At 43.9% G+C, this 26732-nt stretch overlaps 2 protein-coding genes across 5 annotated transcripts in view; both read right to left on the bottom strand.

Annotated features, from left to right (window-relative positions):
- Positions 1-12201, bottom strand: part of camkk1a (calcium/calmodulin-dependent protein kinase kinase 1, alpha a) — a 53339-nt gene extending 41138 nt beyond the window's left edge. The window contains exon 1 of one of the 3 annotated variants that reach the window (XM_080306953.1): positions 11614-12201. The gene's annotated coding sequence lies outside the window, so the exon portion shown is untranslated. The remainder of the gene's footprint in view (positions 1-11613) is intronic. The other 2 variants (XM_026182292.2, XM_026182294.2) reach the window with 2 other exon arrangements.
- Positions 12202-23752: 11551 nt separating this feature from the next.
- atp2a3 (ATPase sarcoplasmic/endoplasmic reticulum Ca2+ transporting 3) overlaps positions 23753-26732 on the bottom strand; it is a 42933-nt gene continuing 39953 nt past the window's right edge. The window contains exons 17-22 of one of the 2 annotated variants that reach the window (XM_026181199.2): positions 25997-26082; positions 25545-25678; positions 24951-25068; positions 24391-24508; positions 24242-24275; positions 24003-24141 (exon numbers count right to left, since the gene is read on the bottom strand). In XM_026181199.2, the coding sequence (XP_026036984.1) occupies positions 24271-24275; positions 24391-24508; positions 24951-25068; positions 25545-25678; positions 25997-26082 (461 nt within the window). In that variant the 3' untranslated portion in view covers positions 24003-24141; positions 24242-24270. Of the gene's footprint in view, positions 24142-24241; positions 24276-24390; positions 24509-24950; positions 25069-25544; positions 25679-25996; positions 26083-26732 lie in introns of both variants that reach the window. The other variant, XM_026181198.2, reaches the window with a different exon arrangement.

Raw genomic sequence — 26732 nt, 5'->3', positions numbered from 1 at the left:
CAGCAACAATGTTGTGCTCCTCATCCAGGACTGGGAACAGTGAGCGGGAAGAAACTGACTTTATGTGGTTCGGTCGTAAGAAAATCTCTATTAGTACCATTATTTTACTCAGTGAGAATCTTGTTACAAGAAAACACATTTTTACTCCAGGGTTTTAACTGCCACGAGGCCTTATCCCATGTTTAATAGAAGGCCGCAATAAGTACAAATCAATACATTCATCTACTTAACATCAAATGAGTACAACTCATATTACACTAAAGAGGTTCTTCCCTTGCTGCTCTACTATCCATGAGCCTACAGGCTGATCAAGTATTCTCCTGTCACATTTCATCTGCCTCAAATGAAGGACGGGTGGATAACATCAACATATCACCCTATTAGAGCACTTCGCTCTCGCTCTGCAGGCCTACTTGTTGTTCCTAGAGTATTTAAAAGTAGAATGGGAGGCAGAGCCTTCAGTTTTCAGGCCCCTCTTCTGTGGAACCAGCTTCCAGTTTGGATTCAGGAGACAGACACTATCTCTACTTTCAAGATTAGGCTTCAAACTTTCCTTTCTCCTAAAGGCTGCTGGGGGATTCCCATGATGCACTGGGTGTTTCTTCTTCACTCACTGTGTTAACAGACCTCTCTGCATTGAATCATATCTGTTATTAACCTCTGTCTCTCTTCCACAGCATGTCTTTATCCTGTCTTCCTTCTCTCACCCCAACCAATCACAGCAGATGGCCCCGCCCCTCCCTGAGCCTGGTTCTGCTAGAGGTTTCTTCCTGTTAAAAGGGAGTTTTTCCTTCCCACTGTCGCCAAAGTGCTTGCTCATAGGGGGTCATATGATTGTTGGGTTTTTCTCTGTATGTATTGTTGTCCCTTACAATATAAAGCACCCTGAGGTCTCTGGCTGGTGAACTGGCTGCTACTGATGAATCTTTGAGCAAGCCTATGGCACAGTGTGGATTTTACATAGTTTCTGTGTCTACACGCGCGCACACACACACACACACGCGCACACACACACACGCGCACACACACACTTTGTTTTTTGAAAAAGCATTAGGGGATACTTTGGTTGCTCTCTAAACAAAAGGAATTTGGCTTTTTTGGCTTTTCCCATGTTCCACTTTTTGTGCAACTAGAGGTTGGTGGTGACAGTCTAATCATCGGAACTGATCTGCATCAACTGACACTGCAGCAGCTTAAGGGCCTCTGGAAACAGCAAGAGTACTTTGTAATCAGCCAACAACTGTGGGCACATTTAAGGGATATTCTCATCTCTATGACTGATGAATGTTTTTGATGTCAAACACGACTTATTCTTGGGGGACAACAGCTAATGATGACAGTTTCCTACACGTCTCAGAGTCAGCAGTACTCTGCAAACCACAGCTCCAAATGCTGCAATGAGCCACCCCACTCCCCCCTGAGAAACTGTGACCTGATGAAAACTTCAATGATTACAGTTTGTAAATAAAAAAATAAAGTGTACATTTAGGCATGAATTAAAACCAGTGAAAGCACCAAAGGGCTGTGAGGTTTGTGTGTGGGGACTGAAATTGTTCAGTATGTAGATGAAAAAACATGATGGGAAAATGACAAAAAATAAACAAACATCATCTATAGGATGTAACTTATTACACAAAACAAAGACCTTTGAGACCACGTCCTCCCAAACAAAGACTCACAGGTTCATATTTCTGATATCCAGTTCAGCACAGGAAGTTCAGATGTGTGAACTAAAGTCACAGACTCGAGCTGCACACAGGTGCTGACACTTGCTGCACACTTTGCAGTGTGTTTGCCCGGCACAGACTAATCCCCGGAACTCTTTCATTCAATCCACAGGATTATCTGGCACCTGTACGAGACACAATTAGCTGGAACCATAAACCTGTTAAACACGTTCTTGTCCACCCATGCGATGGGCAGGAAGCTCCGCCCCTGGGATCCACGGGCGACGATCAATGTGAGTGGACAGAAATACACCGGGGGACAATCCCAAACAAATCCAGGACACCCTCTCCAGTGTTGGTTACCTCAGGCATTATAAGCCCAGGATTACACGGGATATGAAACTCCAAACAGGGAAGTTGGATGAGCCAATTATTTCTCCTGTGCTCACACTCATGAGTCGGCACCCTGCAACAAGCCTGACCTTCCTGGAATCTTGAAAATGTTACCCGACAGGGGTTTCTCTAATAAGGACAGACGGGAATGGGACCACCCCGCCCTCCTGATCTGCAGAGTTGTGTTGTAGAGGACTTTTCAGGTGAGGCCGGCTCCACCCTCTGTCCTTGTGACACTGCTCAGGCTGACCAGTGGCACAACCTACGAGCTGGTGACCTACTTTTAGAAAGCGTTAGCACAGGCTTGAGTCCAGCGGAGACGGCAGGTTAATACAGAAGACAAACCGAGTGTTATCCATCTCTTGCAGACTCTTAAAATTCCCACTTACGGCTCTCAAGAGGATCCTGGTAATCTGTGATGATTTGAACCCGCAGAGGATTAATGTGTTGCTGCAGAATGAGAAGCCATCCATCCTTCCCATTGAGAGTGATACACTAAATCCCCCAAAGAGCCACAATATCCCGGTGATCTCTATCCATTCTCATTGCTGCTGGAACCCTGTGGTCAGGTGGAAGGGACGCTGTGTCAGCTCTGATGCACAGTGGCTGGTGAGGCTGCAGCTTACAGTCAATAACGCATAAGACATGAGCAAGAGATAACCTAAATTCAGAAGTGTATATTGCCACCGCTGCCTGATATGCTTTTACTCCTTCACCTGCTGCTAAAACGGCTTCAGACCATTCAAGTCATGGACTGCTACAGCCTGGAAGGACCCGAACCCAAATCCCCAGTGCCAGGACGATCACAGGAAAACCCTTCCTGACAGCAGGTCGGCTGTTTCGGGGACAGCAGTGATCATATGACCTGTATCACTATGAGATAATCAGCAGTTACAATATACGGCAACGTTATTCACTTACTTTTATCAGTTTATGCACTCTGTAATACAATGTTAGACTGCCCAACAGCAATGTCCAGCAAGACTAGCAGCAGTATGTCTGAAAGTAAGAAAGGTTTCTGTTCACAAGTTTATTTTGTTTTCCCAAAAAATTCAGGAAGCTTGTAAATGAATTATGCAACGTGTAAATACGTCTATTAGGTGGATGCAAAGCAAACTCACAAGAATCGTAGTTTCTGGGTTACAAAGCTTTTAATAAAAGAAATCATCAAGTTAACCTCGAAGACCACATTTGAATGGATTCTTAACACGAGCCCACTCTGCACCATTGTAACAGGAATCATTCAACATTTTTAAGCTTTCGTGTTTGCAGACAGAATGACTCACACACACACACACACACACACACACACACACACACACACACACACACACACACACACACACACACACACACACACACACACACACACACACACACGGGTGAAAAGGAAACTGTTAGTCCACGTTTAACCAAAGTCAGGGAAGGGAGACTCGCATGCACCGACACGCACACTTGGTTGGACAGGCTACCAAAACAACACAAAAGCTGAAATTAGAAACACAATAAACACAAACAAAATGCTATTTGATTCTCAGCTAATAAAACTTTGCTGGATGTTTTCGTAGACTTACATGATGTCAGTCTGGCCGTGTCTGGCTACGCTGCTAGCAAGGCCAAAAATGTGCATTAAAATGATGACAGTAATCTGATTCACCCACAACTACAGGCTCCTGTTCCCTTAGAGCAAAGCATATATCTAGACGCTGACATTTCCATTTGGCAGAAAGGTTATCGTGCTTGTGCTGTGAATGGCTGTCAGGTGTGTAAATTTCATATGCGGCAGCCTGTAAGAGGTCTTGTGCAGGCTTGATGTTCTGAGATGAGACAGCGGCGCATTAAGTGAAGACAGTGTTCTCCTTACACGGCACACGGTCGCATCGATACGGTTTCACGCGCACGTGTGTCTTTACGGTCTAATGAGCATGACAGTGTGAACGGGTGGAGATTACAGGCGTCTCAGTGACAACATGACTTAACGTTCATGGCCTCCAACTGTGGATAATGATCTAATAAATGCAATTAGCTGCACATTACACTTGACATGTAACGGAGAGTAACGGTCGTTCCAGCCTGTGACCAGGTTTGGCTTTCTCTGCCAATAAGCTCCTGTGTGAAATGCATTTCAGAGAATTCTCGCTGGGGGAAAAAAGACATTTTTCCAAGCTTATATGGCCTTCACAGGATTGTAAGCATCATAACAAAGGCAATTGTTCAGCTGTTATCTCTTTGGAACAGATTTCTTAATGTGCATTTGATGTGTGAAGAAAAAAAAGACGACCCCAGCTGGCCTGAAGATCCTTACAGGAACAAGTGGGTATGTTCTTTGTGTGGGGAAAGGTCACAGGCAGAGGCCTGCGACGGCAGCGCCACGAGCAAGCTGCTGATATCAGACAGGAAGCAAATGTTTAGCCCTCGATGACTTAATCATGGCGCGCCCAGAGAGGGTCTTTACAACATTTTTCAGTCTTTGTGGAAAACTGGCAGATAACACACATTATTTAAAAGACAAGAAATGACAAATCAAAGTCACCAAAGACACAGTTGTATGGTATGAACTCGAAACCTAGAAGAACCATCTGCAACGATTTCAACAATGAATCCTTTAAGTGGTAGTTTTGGGCAAACATACCTGAAGTGTTTCAGCTTCATATCTTTATAAACTGAATCTGTCAGCAGGTTACAGCTGCCACTGAAACACACACAGCCACTGTAATTAGGAAACCTCGCAGTGGAAAAAAGGAACTGGCAATATACATAAAAACAACATTTTAGAAGACTTTCTTTTTTACATTTGCTGATGGCAATCAGTGATGACTCCATCGTGCCAGCCACATCCTTCATCCCACTGATATCAGAGCCAGTTTATTCTCGAGAAATGTAAGAAACCCTATGGGTTGTAAGCCTTTCTCTTCCTTTTTAAGTAACGTTAGCAGCAGCATTGAAAAGTCTGCTATTCTCTACCCTTATGCCAGCTACAAAGAGAAATTTTGATGCAGTAGCCTGGAGAGAGGAGCTGAGGTTGGTCAATTCTCTGCAACTCTCACAAAAATAGGCTTCCCTCTGCCGGTGTCAGCTGGCCCAGGGTTACATGCTGCTCCTCCTCCAGGTTTTCATCAAAAGATTACCAGCTCTTTCATGTAGGTCCATCGTTCCTGCAGAATTATATTTATACAGCAGTACAGCAAAAGCACCAGAGCAGGAAAAAGTAGAGAGCATCATATAGAGAAGTTGAAGAGCAGCGTACTGTCAGAGGAGATCTTAAGCTGCCTTGTTAGAACTCGGCTGAAATCACAACTGTGATGGCCATGGGAATCGATTCCTCCACCTGCAATGCCCCCACCTCCACTGCTGTCTGCACAGATAATTTACAGCAGCAGGAAAGGTGTATACTTCTTCTGTAATGTGTTCATTTGTGATTTTGATGTTGTCATGCTGTGAGATACATTACAATATTTTCCACACTATAAGTCGCACTTAAAATCCTTTATTTTTCTCAAAAATCGTCAGTGCGCCTTATGTGTGAATTCTGGTTGTGCTCACTGACCTCGAACCGGTTTTATGTGCTACACGGCGCACAAAGATCTGACAAAAATGTTTTAGTACGACTTTGCTAAGCTATGAAGCCGCACCGCTTGATGGATTGTTGGAACATCACGGCTGTAGTCAGGAGCCTCGCAGAGGAATCTGGGTCCTAAACTCAGTCTGTTTCAGGTCCCAAAGTCAAACGAACACTGCAGCATCACTGAGAGTTAAAAACTGTCTAAATCCTTTCATCTTTAATAAAATGATCAGTGTTGCTGCTTTACCAGGTGTAACAATTAAGTTTAACATCCAGGCATCCATGAAAACAGAATTTATTACATTTAACAGAGTTGGAAGTTAGCAGGAAGTTAGCTCGCTAGCTTCCACCTAAACATGATATAGCATGTTCTGACTGAGAGATTTCTGAAAAAAAATCAAACGTACAGCTCTGCTATCACTTCCAACATAAACGAAGACAGAAAACTAAACAGCAGTGACGTTTGTAGGGTTACTGAAGTTGGGCTAGCTGGTATATAATGATGTGCTACGTGATCGCTAGCGACACAGCTATGTTAGCATAAACACAGTGAAGCTGGAGGATGAACGCTAACTTTTTTTCCACTCGATAAAAGTTAACGTGAAGGTTCCCGATGGTTAGAGACAAATGCAATCGCATGGCAGGATGCTGTAAACCATAGGTGTCAAACTCTGGCCCGCAGCCTAATTACATTTGGCCCCTGCAAAACGTATTTGAGTCCATAAGGAAAGATTCATTCTTATATCTGGAGGAAGATTTTTTTTTTTCAATAAATATTAATGTTAGCCAGCGACTTTGTTCCAGTTTTGAATTTTGGCCCACTGTGTATTTGAGTTTGACACCCCTGCTGTAAACGGACCAAACTTCAGTCAGGAGAACAACTGAGATAATCCATCCACAATACCAGGTTAGTCATTCATATACTGCAACAACATGGGAATAGAACAGCTGCAGAGGATTCAGCATTAATGAATCAATGGTACAGAAGTGGAGGAAGCAAGAAGAATGAGTTGAGGAAAGTTTGACTTATCTGACTGTTTGGTTTTGTTTAATGCGCCTTATGGTCCGAAAAATACGGTAACTGTAAACCAAGTACTGCATCTTGGTGGAAGGGAGAATTACAGTATACAATTTATCTCACGGTGGATATGAATGTCTGAACCAAACTTCTGTGCAACCGTCGATTAGCAAACACTCAATCCTCAGCAAGGCAGGAATAATTAAAGGAATGAATACAGCCCAGTCTTCACCGGTGTGGTGGACGGACTGACTGACACTGCTATCCCACGAGCCACAGTGATAGCATGACCAGAAGCATGTGCAAATGACACTATTACTTAATTTGAAAGATTGAAAATCAGATTACAGTTACTACACATTGGGACCGTGTATCTTAATATACTGTGCTATCGCTAATGATCAGGGACTGCAAAGCAGGCACTTCCATCTATATCGACATGGAACCAATCCATTTATTTAGGAGCTGAAGCATGCCAAACACCCCCTGTTTAGTGCAAAACATACCTGGTCCCAAGTCCACCCATGTATCACTTGAAAATTGATGTAAACAAAGACAATACCATCTGTTTAAGCCCGTCTCATTACTACTACATGTTTCACATAGCTGCCACATGTAGGTTGGGTGACAGAACCTTCTGCCAGTGTGTGGGCATTCACTTGAAATAACTTGAGATATGCATTAACTATTTTTATCTTTGTACCATTTCACTTTAAACGAGTATCTCCCTGTGTACTGTCAGGCCCTCTTTAAGGAAATGAAGTGAGCTAAAAATATGGAACAGGTGGTGAGTGCTCAGAGCAGGTAAGGCTAAACCCAAAGGTGTTCGCTGTGACCAGTGCTGCAGAGGGAAAGCCGATGTCGGGGTTTGCAGGGGAGTTTTCAGCATAGATCAGCGTCTCCAGAGGGCAGGCACACACTCAACCACACATTTATTTCAGTTAGCTCCCCGGCCCTGGGACCGTGCGAGAGAACGACGTTAGCAGGACATGAATACAGACACAACTTACAGGGATTTAAGAGCTACTTGTGTTATTTTTCTAGGAAACAAATTTATTGCATTGCTGTCATACTGCCAGTCTGACAACAACGTGTCTTTCTAAGAGTACTACTATATCGAACCGTATGGATTTCTGTAAAATCACAATGTGGTTACGCAGCCAAAGCTTCAGGAAAGCCACAGAAACATACTAATCAATACTTTAATTTTGGCCGTCTTAAGATGTGCCGCTGTCTCTCATACACAGACTAATGAGAACGAGCGAGAAGTGCAAGTGGGGTGGAGTACAGGCTAGCACTTGGATGAGGTTAACTGAGAGATCTGAGGACCCCCGGAGTCCTTACTGATCGTGCTTTGAATGATAAAGGCCAATATGCAGATATAGCTGCGTGCCAGGTGCAGAATGAACTAATGAGGATTCACTTTCTACACCTCTCGCCTCTAAAAAGTAAAATAACACAACTTGCTACCTGCACCTAAAGTTTCACAATTATCTTTCTGTTAGGTTGGCTGACATTTAAAATGTCATCTGGAGGATAAAGCAAAAAAGGGGGGGGGGGGTGTCTCTTTACCTCACCCACCCTTTTATTCAGTGTTAGCTGTGTTTGGTTCTCTGACTGACTCTGTGCAGACCATCATGATCTGAGCAGCCCAGCTCGGCACACAAGAATGTAGCTCAGGCTGCCTGTAAGTTTGTGCTTGATGTCATCATTCACTGATTTTGAGCACTTATCCTAAATATGGAGATTCCTCGTTTTTAAATCTAATTAGTTTGTGTGACAAACTGCAAACCCAGCAAGTACCAAGCTGTGGGCTGGAGCTACTCTGTTTTAGCATATAAAGATGCATATGGAACGATTTGTTTTTCAATATGATTGAATACTTCAATTTGACCAAACCAAACAATACTGCAGCATACACAGTTAGGTATAGAGAGTAAAAGTAAAGATGTTTTTCACTGATAGTTTAGCCTAAACATGGAGTCTGAGAGCACTGACTTACTTTTTGTGGAGGAACTGCAGTCATTAGTGTTTCCATGTTGGCTTCATTGTTCAGACTTGTAAGTTGAATCTTCAATATATGAATTAGCAGGATATAGACCACGCCCTGCGTTGTACCGCGCTGATAAGTGACCAATATCCAGAAAGCACCATCAACAGGAACAGGAAACAATACATAAAACAGAGCGGGACACAGACTCGTCTTAACCTGCTTTAACTCGGTCATCTCAGCCCTGTTGGAGAGCTCACCTGTTACAATTACTTCATGCGTCTATTCATCCTACACCGCTAGAGTCGTTCTGACAGAGTGAAACTCTGCAACATTACACCGGGAGCTTCTACAAAGGAGGCAGAATCACTACAGCGAGTACAGCTGCTGCTCGCTCCTCACAGCTGTAACATGAAAGCCTGCGAGACATCAAATAAAGCGCTCTTTGGCGTGGATACAAATAGGCCTGAGCGTCACTCTCCAGACTGGAAAACACACTTGAGATGCACGTAATGAGTTGTCTTATATCTCTGGTGAGGAAGACTACTGTCACTATCTGTGACAGTATTTATACAGCTCCATCTCCTGCAAAATGACTCATTATGGCTGATGTCTCCTAAAAGACCCAACAACCCAAGAACAAAGGCTGTGTGTAACTGAACTTCTTCGTGTATTACATAGAGGCTTTATTTGAATATCAAAGCATCAAATCCCAAGAATAATGTCTCACCAGTCCAGGTCAAAGGTCAGGCACAGATTTCCATTTGGATCCAAATCTGTGAACCTTCATGGCTGACACACACAAACATGTAGAGGTGTAGCTCATCTCCACCTGATGATGATCACCGGGCTCTCTTACAGTGAGCAGCAGACACACCACCATGCAAACAAACAGAAAGGCCTTGATTTGATCAAACGATGCTACTTGAAGCTCTACAGACACTTAATGACCACAAAAGATCCAAAATGACGAGCTGCAGGGTCAAGTGGTCGTCATCTCCAACCAGCTGCGAGCAGTCACAGAGCGACGCAGAACGATGTTCAGGCCTTTATGTAAATCTTTAAGATTTATTTAAAACACTAATGGTAACACACACACACACACACACACACACACACACACACACACACACACACACACACACAATACATATCTCTTTCTCCTCCCAGCCTCATGCAAGTAATTTCCCAGAGGGGCTGAAGGAGCTGGGAGCTGTTGACATGTCCTCCTTTTTAGTCACTGAGCTGTGTCTCTGCTATGGTTCCAGTTTAAGCCATCGGCACCTTCAGTGGGGAAAAAAGCAGCGTGCAAGGAAAACCGAAGCAATCCATGCAAAAGCAAATAATGAAATAAGATCTTGTTTTAATCAAAGTATATCTGCAATATGCTTCTAAACAAACAACTCTTGGCAATGCATGGCTCATTTTTGGGCACATCACTTGACAAAGACCAAAATGCAGCCATCACCTGTGCACATGTTTTGTTCAAACTGGAGAACCATTTAAAAAGCTGTTTCCAGCTTCCATTCCTGGGATCCAGTGCAAAAAGTGCTGCATAGAAAAACAAACACTAAATAAGCCCAAAAGAGGGAAGCTGAGCTGCTCAGGAACCAAACTCGCAATACGTCAGCACCGCTGCAACAGAGCCTCCGGCCAGTTCAGCTGAAGTCACTTTAGTTACTGTGCCTGCGGGGATTCAAGTCATCATAGTGTCGACCAAGCCAAACAGAAACTGGTTTTCTCTGCGCTGAGTAAACACCATGCCTGACTAATTGTTTAGGAATTGGGGTTAGGAAGGAAGTCAGAGACGACTCTGCAACTATTTGTGTGTCATTCAGCCACTCGCTGATTGTTTTTCCAAGGTGTACCACCGAATGAGTCTGTTCATTTGGAAGCTATCCTTCAAGCGACTTCAAAAATTCAGGTGCGTGCCTCAAAGCGTGAGAGCAAACAGTCCTTCTCCGGGCAAGCCGAGTGGCTCCCTGCTGTTAGGGATAAGATCTCAGAACAAGCCTTATGAGCTGGTACGACAGTCACACCGAGTGCAGGCAGGTCAAAATGAATGTGTCTAGAAAGCCCAGTCTCTGTGTAGCTCAAAGTTCCTCAGCTCTGGTTGAGTAGATGATTTCCCACCTCATAATTTGTCAATGCAAAGTGTTCTGCGCTCCAGTTGGAAGCTCCTTCAATCACACCCAACAAAACTGGGAGAAGTTTAACTCTGAGCTACAGGTGAGATTGAAATCTTTTAATGATCTTAAAATGAGATCTTCTGACAGTGGGGTCCTGTCTCATCCACGCAGACGTGCCCTGCTGAGCACCGTTCGTTGCAACTATATCATTAACCGCAGGACAAAGTTCACATTTAGTCAGCTTGTCCTTTCAATGACATTTGAATTCTAACATATGATCCTCGTATTTGAGAGGCTGCAAGCAGTGAAATTTAGTCCTTAAATTCCACAAATGAGGACTTCAAACTCACACGTGTTCATTTCGAGGATTCATCTTCTGCTGGCTCTCTAATCAATAAATAATTACAGCTTGTGGCTCACAGAGGGAAATCTGTGATCGCATGAGACATACCAGTGTGGAACTGGGCTAAAACCGGGCCCTCCACAGTAACCCTGGAATCTAAGTTTCTGGTTTGCACAGTTAGATTCTTGACAAACGTCGTGTGTCTGGTGCAAGGCCACATCATGTTCTGCCAGGTGCGTGACATAAATAAGCGGCACGTCACGCAACGTTGCGTTTCGGTGCAGCTTCCAGCTCGAGGGCGCAAAAGCGCTTAAAATTCAGTGCAACAAACTGCAGTGACCCACGCGAGCGATCCACTGAACATCATTAAAACACGGTCAGAAAGCACGTGCGGGGAGCTCCATCTGCATTGCACAACAACACCAGCGTACCTGTGTTACACCACGGCGACTGCCCTGAAACCCGACGGGAACACACCACGCGAGGATTTAGAGGAAAAAGTTTCACTTACCCACAAAACAGAAAAAGAGCGCTGGTGCGTGCTCGAGCCCCGGATTCAGAGGGTTGTCCCGCTCGGACGCGCGGTGCCTGTTCGAGTCGCTCTCTTCGCTGCCTTTTGTTCACAGACGGGCACCTCGTCGGGCTTCTGCGTGTGGCTGCTGACCCGAGGTGTGTCCCGTGTTTTGCACCATCGTTTCCGGAAAGCACGGGCGGACCAGCCTACACTCGCCTCGGTTTGTTTACAGTGCAGCCACAGAGTAGTGAAGACACCCCGCGGGAGATCGCGCACACAAACACACACGCAGCCCTGCAGCTGACTGCTGCTGCACCACTGCAATGGGAGCACAGCAGCAAAGGGGCTGACCACAGACACTTTGACACACTCTGACTGCTGTGTAGCACGTCCACAGCACGCCGAGCGCCCCCCTAACTTTTTGTTATTCGACGAGGAATGAAAGCACGGGTCCTAAGATCCGCCCTGTTCCCGCAGCGTGGCCAGTCGGTGCCGACGGCCGTGGAAAACTCCGATACTGGCGCTACTGGTCACTATTCACCTCACACAAAGCAGCCAGACTCCTGGCGTTATAGAATAAAGCGTCATGTGTGTCCCGGATTAGATCGCCGGGTTTATAAGCACAGATGTGGAGCTGCCATAATCATCCATCCATCTAACACTGTGTGTACAGCAGTGTGATTAGCGCCTCTGCTGGCCATCCTGCTTCGTTTCCCCAGAAACAAAATTCAGGGAAGGTCTGACTCATTAGTGGAGATAAGAGAAGCAGTCGGTGAAACAGTCTAATTGCTGGCCCACATTTTCCACCGGATGCTGGTAAAACATCCAGCTCTTCGCATTTCTTTGGCTGATTCTATGAAATAAATGCCTCCCTATCACTAAGAGCACTTCAGTGAACAGCAGGTGATCAGCTGAAGGACTGGATGCTCTCAGGCTCTGTGTCCGGGTTTTTACCGGATGTTTTCCCCATTTCTTAAGGACGTGGCTTGCAGACACTGTTAAAGAGGGTTTTTTAAGCTTTGCCACTTCTTCTTTTTCTTCCTCTACTTGTCCAGTTTCCTCAACTAAAAAAAAAGACGCACTGCACACAGTGGTGAACTATGTCAAGTTTTCAGTTAATATAGGCTGACCAACCGTCCTCTTTCCCCCGGACATGTCCTCTTTTCACGTTCTGTCCGTGGGGATTTTCGAGACTGATAAAAATGTCCAGAGGACCCGTGTGTGACGTCATCCCCAAACTTGCTTTGTGGGCGCGTGCTCTGCGCTCACAGACAGCGCACAGGAACGCGCCAAATGATGTTTAAACGACCCCAAAGCGCAAGTCCTTCTTTCACTGCAAAAGAAATTTCCCTCCTAACGACCATAGCTGACATGGCCATCGGGCATACCGGTATAAACGGTATAAACAATGAAAGGTGGTGGATTGGCCAGATGCTCGCCGATGTATAAAAATAACTCAGAAATACTTTTCTTCATTCTCATTTAAAATGTTTCACTTTTGATAAATAATCATCTGAAAGTTTTTATCTGATGTAAAATGTATAGAAATCACACATATACCAACAAGACTGTACATCACTGTCACCACAGCGGGTTAGGGTTATGGCTTTCATACCTGGGGGGCCGGTCTCTAGTCAAAATGCCCGGAACGATTTTATGTTTCTTTAAGAAAGTTCTTCATGAGTGAGCCAAGTTTTCTCTTTTTTGGAAATCAAAATATGGCCGCCCTACGTTAATAGCTGTTAGAAATGATCTTGTTTATGCAAACATACTATTCGTGCCTGTTAACTGTGATGGTTGGCATTATCACTGGTTCATCCACTGAGTCTTACGCCTTTTGTACAATTCTGAAGTCAGTGTTAAGTGGATTAACAAACAACAGTAAGAACAACTGAAGAGCTTCAGCTCAGCATTAAAGAACTTACACGTCTGGCTCCTTGGAAGCAAAATATTAAAAAATGAGTTGGCTCAGTACTGCAATAGCATCGAATGGTCTCAAGGAGGTCAGGTGGCCAGTGGAAGAAGAGAGAGATGGTGTGTGATGTAGCACAATGCAGCTACCAGTAGGGAAATATTAGAAAGAAATAGTAAAATGCCATATGTGCATTTTATGTCCCATAAGATACTCCATATAATTGTTATGTAATGTCAAAAATAGTAGGGGTGAAGTATTAGTGCAGTAATAAAATCATTCCTAATATTTTGGTAAAAATTATATGGAGCATGTTATGAGGCATGAAATGTGCATCTGGCATAAGCACTCAGAGCCCAGCTGACCTTCCTGTTGAGACTCAAGGTGTTTAGAAAGCTTAGCATCACTGTGTAATACAGACTTTGAAAAGGTTTATTAAATGAAACACTTTGCAGTTGCTTCCTATGTGCACCCAGTGATCCTCCTAGTCACAGATAACGCCATAATCAATATATCTAATTATGTGCACTGCTGGCAGGGCAAAGCTCAGCCTTCCATCGAATTGGTATCAGGCCTTTTGCTGCAGTGGATCCATCATGTCCTCTAAGACACGTTTAAGCTGACGTAAGTCTTCATTTAATAGCAGTACTGGTAGGGAAATGCACAAGAGGGTTCAACTCAGCAGGAAACATTATTTTTGTGTTTGCTCGCGTTCATCTTTTTGTCGTTGTACCTCCAAAGGAAACACTAACAGGCAGCTTTTTTAGAGCATTTACAAACCAGGTCAGGTCCGACAAGGAACTAAACACAGCTGAAACTAATCAAGGACAGCAAGAAAGGGGGAAGTAAAACAAGGAACAAGACACAGGCGACGACTGCTAACAAAATAAAACAGGAAGTAACACAACAAAAGAAAACTAACATAGAGACAGGGACTTAACAAGAAGACACACGGGGGAGCAGGACAAAGTGAAACTCACGGAGTTAAAACAAAAACAGAAGCTAGACTGTAATACGTAGCAAAACTACACTGACAAAGTAACCATAAAGAAACCAGTCGAGAAATCTCTGCTACACAAAGAGAGTACACAGGAAACGCTTACAAAAACCCAGGATCCACGACACAGACTGCAGAAAACACAATTAAAAAATACATGACGTTAACAATTCTAAATAATCTTTAGTCCTGTCTTTGCAGTTGTGATGCAGACGTGCGCGTGGCTACAGTGCTGTGTGAACTTGAACCAGCAGGACTTTATCGTAAACCTGTCACACATCTGCTGTTGGTGATATCAAACGAGTACGCTCCACAGCAAAGAGGAACATTTCTGGATGGCTTATGAATTAATATGTTTAAGTCTAATGCCAAATACTGCACATACTGTGTGCCGTATGCGTGCCGTACACCCTATATTACAGTCAAAGAGTCTGAATGTAAGAACATCTGTTTTTGAAGAACCTTTGATTACATGATCATAAAAGAGCTGTGGTGAGTGTCAGCGTGCCTGAGCTCACGGAGCTGGATTGGAGCATGGAATAAACAGCATTTACACCTTTCTCCTTCTTAAAAAGCCCAGAGTGATGACACACGTATTTAAAAGACAAAGTGAAACTTTTGCACATCCGTCATTCAAGCGAGACACCAAAGTGGTGTAGCACAAAGTCAAACACACGTTTGAGGAGGACTTTAAATATTTATTATCTCAGTGGAGACACCTCGCTCAGGCTGAAACGTGTCAGTCTGATGAATGGATGTTTAGTTTACTGCAGTCTGCAGTAGGAATCTGTGTGACGTAGTTTGGCATCAGGAGGTGCGATTTCAAACAAGTGCTGGCGCCAACTTCACACTTTCATTTCATATCATCACTAAAATTCTTCATGAAGACACTCCATCAGGCAGCTTAAAGTCAGCTGTTTCTGCTAACTACCTACTAATAGATGAACACAGTACAAACATCACCTCTGTGTTTGTCTGCACACATCACCAGATGTGTCCGAGTTGTGTGACAGCAGCGATGGAAGACGCTGCACGCCGTCATGGCTGACTACAGTCTCACGAGATGTGCACGGCACAATTAATGATTGTGATTTAAACATCTGCAGCAAGCATGAAGATGGATCACAGCAGATTAACAACATGCAGGCCCGGGTGGATGCGAGTCATTCTTTGGGATCGCAATCCTCATGATGGACTTTCTGGGCGTATCCCATCTCTCTCCAGTGTCAGTGGCAATAATCCCAGGGTTAACTGAGCTCACATGTAGCAGAGTCACATGTCCTGAATTTGCAAAATCTGTATTTGCAGTCGGCACATACATTTGACCAGGCTCTTCGTTTTTATAAAGATATTTTAATAGTTGTTTCATTTAGGAAATGTTACCCGCCTCAGTCGAATGCTGGCCTTTGTTTCACACAGTCAGACTACTGTAAGTCACTGTAAGGCGTTTTTGGTCCAAGTTACAGCTGTGGGGCTGCTTACTAAGTGTTCTCATCTGACACCTTTTTTGTCATCTTTGCACATCTGTTCCCATGAAGTTCAGACTTCAGTTTAACATCTTGGTGATCACTTTCAGGGCTCTGATCGGTCAAACACCTGCTTACACTATAGCAAACTCTTAGACCGGGGGTGTCCAACTCCAGGCTTCGAGGGCCGGTGTCCTGCAGGTTTTAGATCTCACCCTGGGTCAACACACCTGAATCAAATGATTAGTTTATTACCAGACCTCTGGAGAACTTCAAGACATGTTGAGGAGGCAATTTAGCCATTTAAATCAGCTGTGTTGGATCAAGGACACGTCTAAAACCTGCAGGACTCCGGCCCTCGAGGCCTGCAGTTGGACACCTGTGTCTTAGAGCCACAGCTAACATGCAGGTCACTGAAATCTTTTGACCAAACCAGCTGTTGTTCTCTGTTCACTGGCTGAAAACTAAAGGAGAAAGTGTGTGTGATGATGGTGCCCGCACTATGAGACCTGTGAGCAGCTCAAGCTTTATTCGCACAGACTCACTTTTGACTAGTGGATACTGTTTCCTTTTAATATTTGTGTTTTTGTTGGTCGACTGTGGTGAAGCACTTTGTGAGCCTCATCTAGAAAATTGCTATAAAAATAAATGTTACTTACATGTATAAGATAGTAAATGCTAAACCTAAATAAAATCCACACTATAAATATGAACGTCACACTAGCACAGAAGCTTAACGTGTAGTTAAGAATTCATTTTTGCACGATGAGAATAAATCAAAACTTTTAGCTATTTTATACATGAATTGGTTAGTTCTTGGTTAGTTCAGTGATTGATGGGATTTACTGCAGGTAATATAAATGCATGGAGTCAGACAGTGTTAGAGGGCTAAAGTAAAATCAACACCATATGTTTTTCATCATCATCATCTTTATTTATAAAGCACTTTAAAAACAAACAGCTGACACACAGTACTGTACATAAATAATACTATCACATAAGACATAAATAAAAGCCAAATAAAAATAATTATTATTAATTCGTTAGTTAATAAATGATTAAATTATTATTATTTTAAAATAGTTTCAATTAAAAGCCACAAATTGTTACACCTGAGAAGCTGGAACTATTAAAACTAAACAGATATTAATTGTCAGTTCATTTTCCAATCTCTTATGTTTTCAGAGCAGAATCTTAAACGATCTTTAAACTGCCGCCGGCTGTATCGTACAGTACATTGGAGGCTTCTGAGTTGTAAAGCTGCAGTAAGTGGTGCACATGTGCCACAGCCTCTGAGCTCTTTCTTGGCAACAGCTCCAGCCTCACAGCACAACACGGGCTGACACCATGGGATAAGGGGCACAATGTCCTCGCAGCGCAATCGCTCCTCAAATTTCAAGTCTTTCCCAGCCATTCCTGTTTTTTAGAGCCTGCTGGACTGTGAGCAGCATCTGCTTGTTTTCAAATGAGTCATGGTGCAAATCGGCCGCAGCACAGCCTTGTATGTGCATAACAGGACTGAGCGTATGAAACGAGTTCAAAGAAGGCATGTGGCATGACCAGATCATTATCAAAGGTCAGGGATCCCTGCTTGAGTCGGAGCTTGTTTAGCCTTAGCGATTTATTTATTTTTTCTTGTCTTGCATGGTTGCATTTTAACAAATATGGTCTTTTTCACAAAGACATAATCGTTGGAAACAGCTTCACACAAAAAAGAAAAAAGTGTGTGAGTCAGTTGGACATTGAAGTAGAATAATATTTAATTTCATCCTTCTTTCTGCTGATGCTTTACAAGTTAGCCTCAGGGGTGCTGTTATTTCACCTGCTTTTTCTTTCATAGACATTCATTTTATTCAGTTTTCATGCCGACATGTAGAATGAAAGCAGAGGTGTGTGTTTTCAGAGCAATAACGCTGTGGTCTCGTCTCACAGGACGTCTTAAACCACAGTTCGGACATTCTCTTCCTGCTGATATGAAAGCAACAGGATCCTGGCAGGATTCATTTTAAGCAAACGCAACAATTCTCCTCAAACACCTTTTGCTATCAGCTCTAAAAATTTGCAGTCTTTCCATTAGTTTTCCCAACTCCTATCTTTGGCCTGTGTGTTTACTTGCCTTTCACTGGGACAGCGTCTCTGCTGAATGCTGTCTTGCATCTGTCCTGCTGGAAAAAACAACCTAATACTAATGAGATCCTCCTCTGCGGCCCTTGAGAGGAACTTCCCCCTCTGGAGACAATGTGCGTGCATGTGTGCCATTCTCACATGGGAGGTCTGAGAAAGCATATCTGGCACGTGTGTGCAGGTGATTAGGTTTCCTGGAGAAGTGGAAAGTGCTGCTAGGCTGTAGTGTGATGGAGAAACTTAATTTCATCCTGTTGGGTCTTTTTTCTCCCTTGGTGTTATAGGACACAATCAGTGCAGCTGCTGCAGAATAAAAGCTACATATAGCATCTTGACAGGCCCACTTAGTAAACAGCACAGATGCACCAGGAATGCGATGCAACATCTCCCCCTGCTGGTCCCATAGCTGTCCTTCAGTTTTATTCCACTGATTTAAATTCAATAATAATAAAATCAGTGGATTTGACTGCATTTGAAATCATGGTCACTACATCTGTATCTTTGCAGAGTTGAACTGAACAAGAGCTTTTGGTTCACGGCAAAGAGAAAGCCGCTCCTGCTGGCAGAGCTCCTTCACTGTGTGAGAATGTGAAGCATGTGAAGGGCACACACGGTTTTATCAGAGCAGTGTTTCCAGTGTCATTGAAGCAGCATTCTGCTGTTGTCCTTATGTTCCTAGATTATGATAAGAAATGACCTGATAGAAATAAATACTTTTTGTTTCCTTTTTTAATTTTGTGACACGTTTAAAAGTAAACTGTAATAAATCACGACTCTTGTAAAGAGCTGCTCGTAAACTCAGAGGATTGACCGTACGGGTCCATCCAGGTCACGGTGCTCTTGACGTTCTTGAATGAAGGCAACTGGATTTGTTTTAGGTTTGTGAAGACATTTCACCCCCGTCCAAGAGGCTTCTTCGTTTCTGAACACTGGCAGAGGCCCAAGTATTTAAACTCGTTGTTGACCCATCCTGTTATAATGTGGCTGATTAAGGATTCTTCACACTGCATTTAATCATTAGTTGTTATTAATCTCTTTCACAGAGTGTCTTTTGTCCCATGTCCCTCAGCCAATGGCCGCCCCTCCCTGATCCTGGTTCTGCGGCAGGTCCCCCCCACAGTCACCGGGTGCTTGCTGATAGGGGGTCGTCTCATGGTTGGGATATTCTCCGCACGTCCGAGTGGTTAATTTGTCTGAAATGCACCTGTTGGCCTCAAACTATGTTGTCTTTACTATTTTGAAAATAAACATAGGCTGTGTCTCAATTCAGGGGCCGCCTTTGAAGGCTGATTACGTCACAGCGATGCGCCGAAGGCTGTCCCAATTCGAAGACAAATGCGTCCTCCCTTTCCCCAGATTTGGAGGATGGGTGGGGTGTGTCCTTCGTGGACCACCATATCCCAGAATTCATAGCACAGCAGCCAATTCCAGTTTCCAACAATGGTGGCCGCTACTTAGTTGTAATATTACTCTTTTCAATACTTTGAATAATAATTTAATTACTATAGTATTTTTATAATAATATAAAAATACTTTTCAAACAATGGCTGAGGAGCGTGGCTAAAAAGTTTGAAATATTATTCTTTCTGGGCCACAAAATAAACTTTTAAGATATTTTCAGGCGAGTATGTAGCTGTGCAAACTTCAAATATCTGCTCAGTTTATCAAGACATCGCACATTTGCAAAAGCGCTCCGATGTTTTCGGAGACGTCTGTTACCCACCAGCTCGATAGCTGACTGGGGTTCAAGGCTCACTGGAGCCGGCGAGAACAGCGACCTCCCGGCACAAACATGATATTTTTCAGTGTTTGATTTGTTCCTGAGTAAATCTGATGGTCAAGAGTTTACTCTGGTGTCCTGTTACATTTTAGATAGCAAGGAGCAGACGGCTGAGTTTATTAAACTCCACTGAGACAGCGGTGACGCAAACCTGAAGGTTAGACCGTCCCATCTCACAACCTTGCACTTCCGGCCTTCACGGTCTACGTGGGCCGGGTCCACCGAAGGATGCAGCCCCTGAAGTGAGACACAGCTATAGTATTCAAATCATCTGCTCATTATTGCCTCGTGCTTTCATTTACATATCGAAGACTGTCCCAAGTGTTTGGGGGGGGGGGGTTGCACTGACAATCATCCATTTAAACAAAAAACCCACAGCCTCTGAATAAATAACAAGATAAATAATCTTTATTTCCACGTCTTTGTCATTTATAAAATTATGTGTCCACAATTAATATTAACAAGGCAACACAGAGAATCCTTTTAATTTCTCAGAGGTGGAGGTCAGGCTCTAGAGGCACGTTCACTAGTCAGCTGTTATCATCTCAACCCGATCGCTCCTTCACTGTTAGTAAAGGAGGTTAGCCTTTTACAGACTGCGGAGGACTCGGAGTACCAAGCTGGAAGAGCTTTGCAACGTCCCAGATCTGAAAGGGGTCTCTAGAGCCTGCATCACCACCAAGCCCTTCAATGTACACTCATGAAACTTCATATCCCAGGATTCATCACTGCTTATCGCTCAGTGTAAACCAGACACTGTTCGTTCACAATTTCTTGAGTATCCTCACACCAGCTAGCTATCACTGAAATGTTCCATGTCATTGCCACTTATTAGCGTAAGCGTTAATCTCGTCTATCCTAAACACGATATCATCATATTCTTCTCCCTACAGTAAAAGACACAAAACCCCACAAGTGTAAAAACCAAATGGAAACATGAAGAAACAACCTTTCTATTCTACAAGGAAACAAATAAACCAAAACAGACAAGAAACAAAGGTCCTTAGATACCATGTGCTCCAAAGAAAAAGAAAAACAGGAAGTCTTGTAAGTCCGTCTCTTGTTGTAAGTAGGTTTTCATTGATGCAAGTTATCAAAAAATTAAATATTATATACTGTATAGGGTATTATTACAGTAACAAGGTTCCATGCGATCGTTTTCTCAGCGTCTGTACAGAGTTGAGGATTCAGTAGTAAATAACAAGGCTACGCAGACCTATCGTGCCAGCATGTTACAGAGCCTTGGAGATCTGGGACAGGGATGTGGAATCTGCTGGTCTGGAAAGAGGTGCCACATTCACACGGTGGTGACGGGAAATCATGAAAAGCTCAACCTTAACATAAAGGCTGCTTTGTGTCAAGTATAGTCACAATCCAGCTTCTGGTCTATAGTTAAAGGACTAGTCTGCTCTTAAAACCTATTTTTTAATATATATATAGATAGATATTAAAACTGGTGAGGTGTTTTAACAAACTTTATAGTGTATTTGTTTTAATTTGCCTCGTCTACTTAAGTCAGTTTCCTACTGTGCATTCCAAGAATGACCCCAGAGAGCATGCGAAACTGGAAACATCTATACTTTGGCGAGCTATTCCCTGGAGCGAGAAAAAAAACAACCCCATCACCAAGCAACAAAACGAGTGTGTAGCACAGCTGCATACGCCACAGTCAACAGCTGCAGACTGGATGGATTGTGTTGAAGGGTAAATTTCCTGCATCACACTGAAAAAAGTACTGGGTTTGAAATGCTGTCTGAAAAGGAGAAAGGGGGAAAAGATCTGCACACTGTGTTGATAACTCCCAGTTCAATTTAAAAAAATGAAACAAACCTCCTTAAGTCCCGTGCTGCAAGTAAAAGCCATTTTTAATATACCAGGTCTGCTGAATATAGTAATTGTTTGGTCAGAACACAAAGAAGATGACTGTGTTGCAGAGCTCCTGCTCCAGGATGAGGTTTACCTCCACTCATTTCTACCCAGCTGCTGTTTTTAGACAGCTCCCAAAGTCTGCACGGCCAAAACGCTTCTAAGGTGAGCGGCGGCACGAGCCTCGGCTCACGTTGTTTACCGTCCTCCTTCAGATGATCACCATTACCTCTCATCACCACATGTATATGACCACATACAAGTGGTCAGAAGAGCACCTCCAGGGACTGAGGTACGCGACAAGATGACCTCGAAGGGGAGCTCAGCTAAACTTCAAAGTGTTTGTTTTTTTAATGGCTGTAGTGCTTCAGTGTTTTTAACCAATCACTGCAGCTCTACCTTTAAACACACAACAGCCACAACATATCATTGCTTTAATAAGTATGAGGGACACAGTGTGCAGATTCCCATTTTTATTCCACCTATTCAAAGACTTTTTAAAAATGTGTACACGCTCTTCTCTGCAGCATGTGGAAGCAATAAGAGTCCAAAAACACAGCCGACCCCGTCCACAGAGCACCAGGGCCCCACACAAAACCCAGAATTAAGACTTAAAAGACACAATCCAAACCCTGCGGGTTCATTCAGTCAAACACATTATTATTATTAAGAATTATAAAACACCCAAATGAAATGCTATAGCACTGAGAAAGCAGGAGGAGCTGAGGGAGCAGCGCACAAAGCAGAACAAGAAAACCAAAAAACACGCCACATTCAGAGTCTTTAAGACTTCACATGATCAGTGTGAGAATCACGGTCCGGCCACGCGAGTGCAAAGTGGTAGTGATGGGTAACGAGCTCATTAAAGGTCAGCAAACACATTCATCGGGACCACATGTTTAATGTGGAGGTGCAGTGGGCTGTGTAAGGCATGGATGTGCTTAATATCTACACTGTTAATGTCCACGTGACGCTGGGACGAGCCACTTACTTCTCTAACTTACTTTAAACTACATCGTTTGTGCGATTCAGACGGGGGAAAAAAGCCTATCACATCAAATTAGACAACTTTATTCAAGTAAGGCTATAACGCACACACACCTCAGCGCTGGTTCAGGGTGTGACACAGCGGATTAAAGGCATGACGCAGGAATCCTGAAGCATCAGTTTCCCGTCCACCTTTAACCTTTACATGAAATGACTCGCAGAGATTTTCCAGTGGCAGCAAAGAAGCAGAAGGACATTATAGTGAAGCTAAAGAGGGCCAGCTGAGTGGGCTGGATCACAACTACTCTACCGATATGCTGGTTTGGTTGCTGTTTGACTTTTTAAAATTTCGTTTCTTTGCCCAGTGTGTGAGCCGACCTCAGCCCCTCGAATTTAGAGCCAAAGGAAGCAGCCAAGCAGCGTAAAGCTATTCACACCTTTAGGCGGAGCGACCCCAACCCCACCAAAGAGCCCGACAGTCACGACCCCGGGCCCACAGCTGCCTCCTCACACAGAGAGCGAGAAAGAGACAAAGAGAGAGCAGAGACAGGCCGAAGGAGAGGAACTGAGCATAAACGACAGAAGAGTGATGAAGGAGCAGCGCTGTGACAAACTGGCCAGAGAAACAGTTGTGTTGTGCTGATAAGGCCAGAGCTGGCTGGAATTCACTGCCAGTAGTGTGATGGCAGAAGCCTGGGCAGCGCCTCCTGATAATGATGCTTCTGTGGACACGCGTGGGTACCGTGGCTCTCTCCTCACAGCGCCTCCAGGCTGTTCTCACCTTCCTCGTCCTTTCCTTGATGCTTTTGCTTTTTTGTCAGTGTGTCCATCTGGTTCTTCTCCTCTCAGTCTCTCTTTCAGTCTCTGTGTTGATTTTAAAACCCCAACTCCCACCCCCACCCCACCCAGTATTATCAATGTCTGTTCCCCCATCCTCCCCTCTCCCCCCAGAAGTCCACCACTATGTTTGTACTGTACAGACAACAAAAAGATGAGCAGAAACCTTTAAAAAGCAGAGCCCAGTTGTATTTTTCTTTTCTGCAGTTGTTTCTTGCTCTTGCAACTATAAAGACAGGTCTGCATCCGTCTGTGTCCTCCCACACACACACACACACACACACACACACACACACACACACACACACACACACAAAGCCATGCTTGCAGGAGCACAAGCGCTCTCACTTTCTCACACTCATTCTCATGCAAGCCACCCCTCATTTCTAGTGGTGGTTTGTTGGACATGCAGAAGTGGGGAACGAGGGCAGGGGAGAGAAACGTTTCCTAGCTCAAAAATGGGAAGAGGGTAGCTGTGTGTCTAACTGTGTGAGTGTGTTGAGGGAGAGGTCTTAGTTCAGCTGCCATCTCCTCCGATACTTCTTCTCCTCATCACCTGCCAAAACAAAAACCCACAGGCTTAGAACACGTAACCATCGGACAGCAGGCAGGTTCGAATGGAGACGGAAGAAAGCAGCACAAAGAAAGTCAGGTACCTTTTTACAGAAGGTGAGATTAAAAGAGTTTAGGCTGATTTAGAAATGCAGAAGAGAAGGAAAAAAGAGCAGAACAAGCATCATTAGATTCGTTTATTGATTTGAAAAAAATTGCTTATTAAATTAAAAACAGGTAGGACTTAACATACCTTCCAGATGGTTCCTGGATAAATATTTCAAAGCCTCATCCAGTAGGATGACTGGGAAGGAAATCTTCAGGACCACAGTCCACTGGGACCAATGCAGAGGGGTCACCTGGAAGATGAGCTGAAGGACAAGAGAAATCAGACGATGATGACAAAGCTGCAGCAGAAGCCTTTTCTAACATGCAAGCTTAATATTTTGTAACTATTTTGAAAAATGCAAAGACATCAGCCTGCAAGAAAACATAATCCAGTGGAGCCATGGAAACCTTTATTTTGTAACGCCTTCTGTCTGACTCACAGCATTTCTGTATCTGCTTTTTGCACGACGCTAGCTATGAACTTAGCTACTTATAGTTTCATTTGGCTGTTGCATTACATTACACCTACAGGGCCATCCTACTTTTTTTGCAGACGACAGACAAGTTGTGTCATCACTGGCAAAAGAATCGGACTCATAAAACACGGCTCGTGAATCTGGGCCACGATACAGTGCTGAGGATTATTAGCATGCAGTGTTTGGGTTTTTTTAAACGCTCAAAGAGCTGCGTGTCCTGTGTACTCACTGGCAGAGGCTCGACGTAGAGGATTAAGAAGTGGAGGGAGAGGGAGAGGATGATTGCTCCCAGCAACCAAATATTGACCCAGGGAGGCATCCTGAGCAGGGACTGGTTCTCAGACAAACTGTAAGGAGAAGTTTGAATAGATGAAAACATGCTAACATTTCAGGATCAGGTTGCAAAACAACAACTGATGAAAATATTCCAGCAAGCTGCATGAAAATGAACAGATGTGCCGGCGTTAGGCTGGACCATCTTTGGACTCCATCTGAAGTGGTGATCAGACCTCGTCGAGTTGGACATTTCTTTCAAAACAGAGCTAATGACCCTTCATAGCTCCGTTCAATAAAGTATAATTTCTCTTCTTAAGATGTGCGCTTAAGCACATTCTTCAGGTGGAGGACATAAAAACAAAAATCAGTCGTTCAAACAGTGAACAGCTGATGTTTGCGACGGCCGTGGCCTTTCTGGCACGGATCGTTCTTCCTCAAAGGGAGCTCCGTCTCGTCGAATGACAGCGTCGCTTTCTTTGAGTAAATTTCTGACGTTTGTGACATTTAAGGCTCGTTTACTCTGACACCAGCTCTGAAGCCGACTGACCTGTTGAGCGCGTTGAACATTTCGATGGTGACCAGCACAGACAGCGCCATGGTTGTGGGGTAGCGAGATTCAAACACCTCGCAGTCTATTTCTTTGAACATGGGGTTGTCCTCAGTGCACTGCATGAAATGTCGCTGTGAAGAGAGAGACAGGCGGAGTTAGCGTGCGCTCGTGCATCGTGTTGCGACCTGGTTTGATGGGACTCTGCTCAGATTGGGTGGGGGGTAGCTGCCAAACCCTGGCTTCATTTCAGCTCTGCATGCAATCAATCCACAGAAATCTTAATTCCCTTTCTATGCCTGTCTGCTGCTGGGATCATCAAACGTTACTGCATCAAATAGCAGCGAATGAAAAGGATGCATAGAGGTGGGGTAAACAGTATAACAGGAAACAATGCAGCTCATGTTCTCCTAGGGCAGGAGCTACGTCAGATAAACTGTTTTACAACTCACCAGCTGATAGAAAGACACTTGTGGGCCCTCCTCATCAAACAGGTACCACCATGTGGCTGCACTCACTGTTCCCAGACCCACATATCCTGCAAGACAACACAGACATACATTTATATTTATACACACAAACAAGAGCTGCCGTTTCTTGCCTGTGAGACAAAACCAGATATTGATAGACGCACAGTCACAAATTTAATATTATACAGACAAAGTGTAAGGTTACAGTTATTCAGTGTGCGAAGAATAAAATGTAATAACCTTACAAAGGAGAAGCTGTTCAGGAAAATAAACATGCTGACATGAGTGCTTGATTAGAAAAAAAAAAAAAAAAGATGCTAGGCCTACTGACAGTCGCCGTTTTACTAAATACATCTCAAATCTTGTTACTGTATTTTTCCTACCATAAGGCGCATTAAGCGAAACCAAACAGTCAGATAAGTCAAACTTTCCTCAACTCATTCTTCTTGCTTCCTCCACTTCTGTACCATTGATTCATTAATGCTGAATCCTCTGCAGCGGCTCTATTCCCATGTTGTTGCAGTATATTAATGACTAACCTCGTATTGTGGATGGATTATCTCAGTTGTTCTCCTGACTGAAGTTTGGTCCGTTTACAGCATCCTGCCATGCGATTGCATTTGTCTCTAACCATCAGGAACCCTCACGTTAACTTTTATCGAGTGGAATAAAGTTAGCGTTCATCCTCCAGCTTCACTGTGTTTATGCTAACATAGCT

The sequence above is a fragment of the Astatotilapia calliptera genome, chromosome 10 (assembly GCF_964374335.1).
Source record: "Astatotilapia calliptera chromosome 10, fAstCal68.1, whole genome shotgun sequence".
NCBI lineage: Eukaryota > Metazoa > Chordata > Actinopteri > Cichliformes > Cichlidae > Astatotilapia > Astatotilapia calliptera.
The sequence above is the reverse complement of the archived record's forward strand: the minus strand, read 5'-3'. Positions and strand labels throughout refer to the sequence as shown.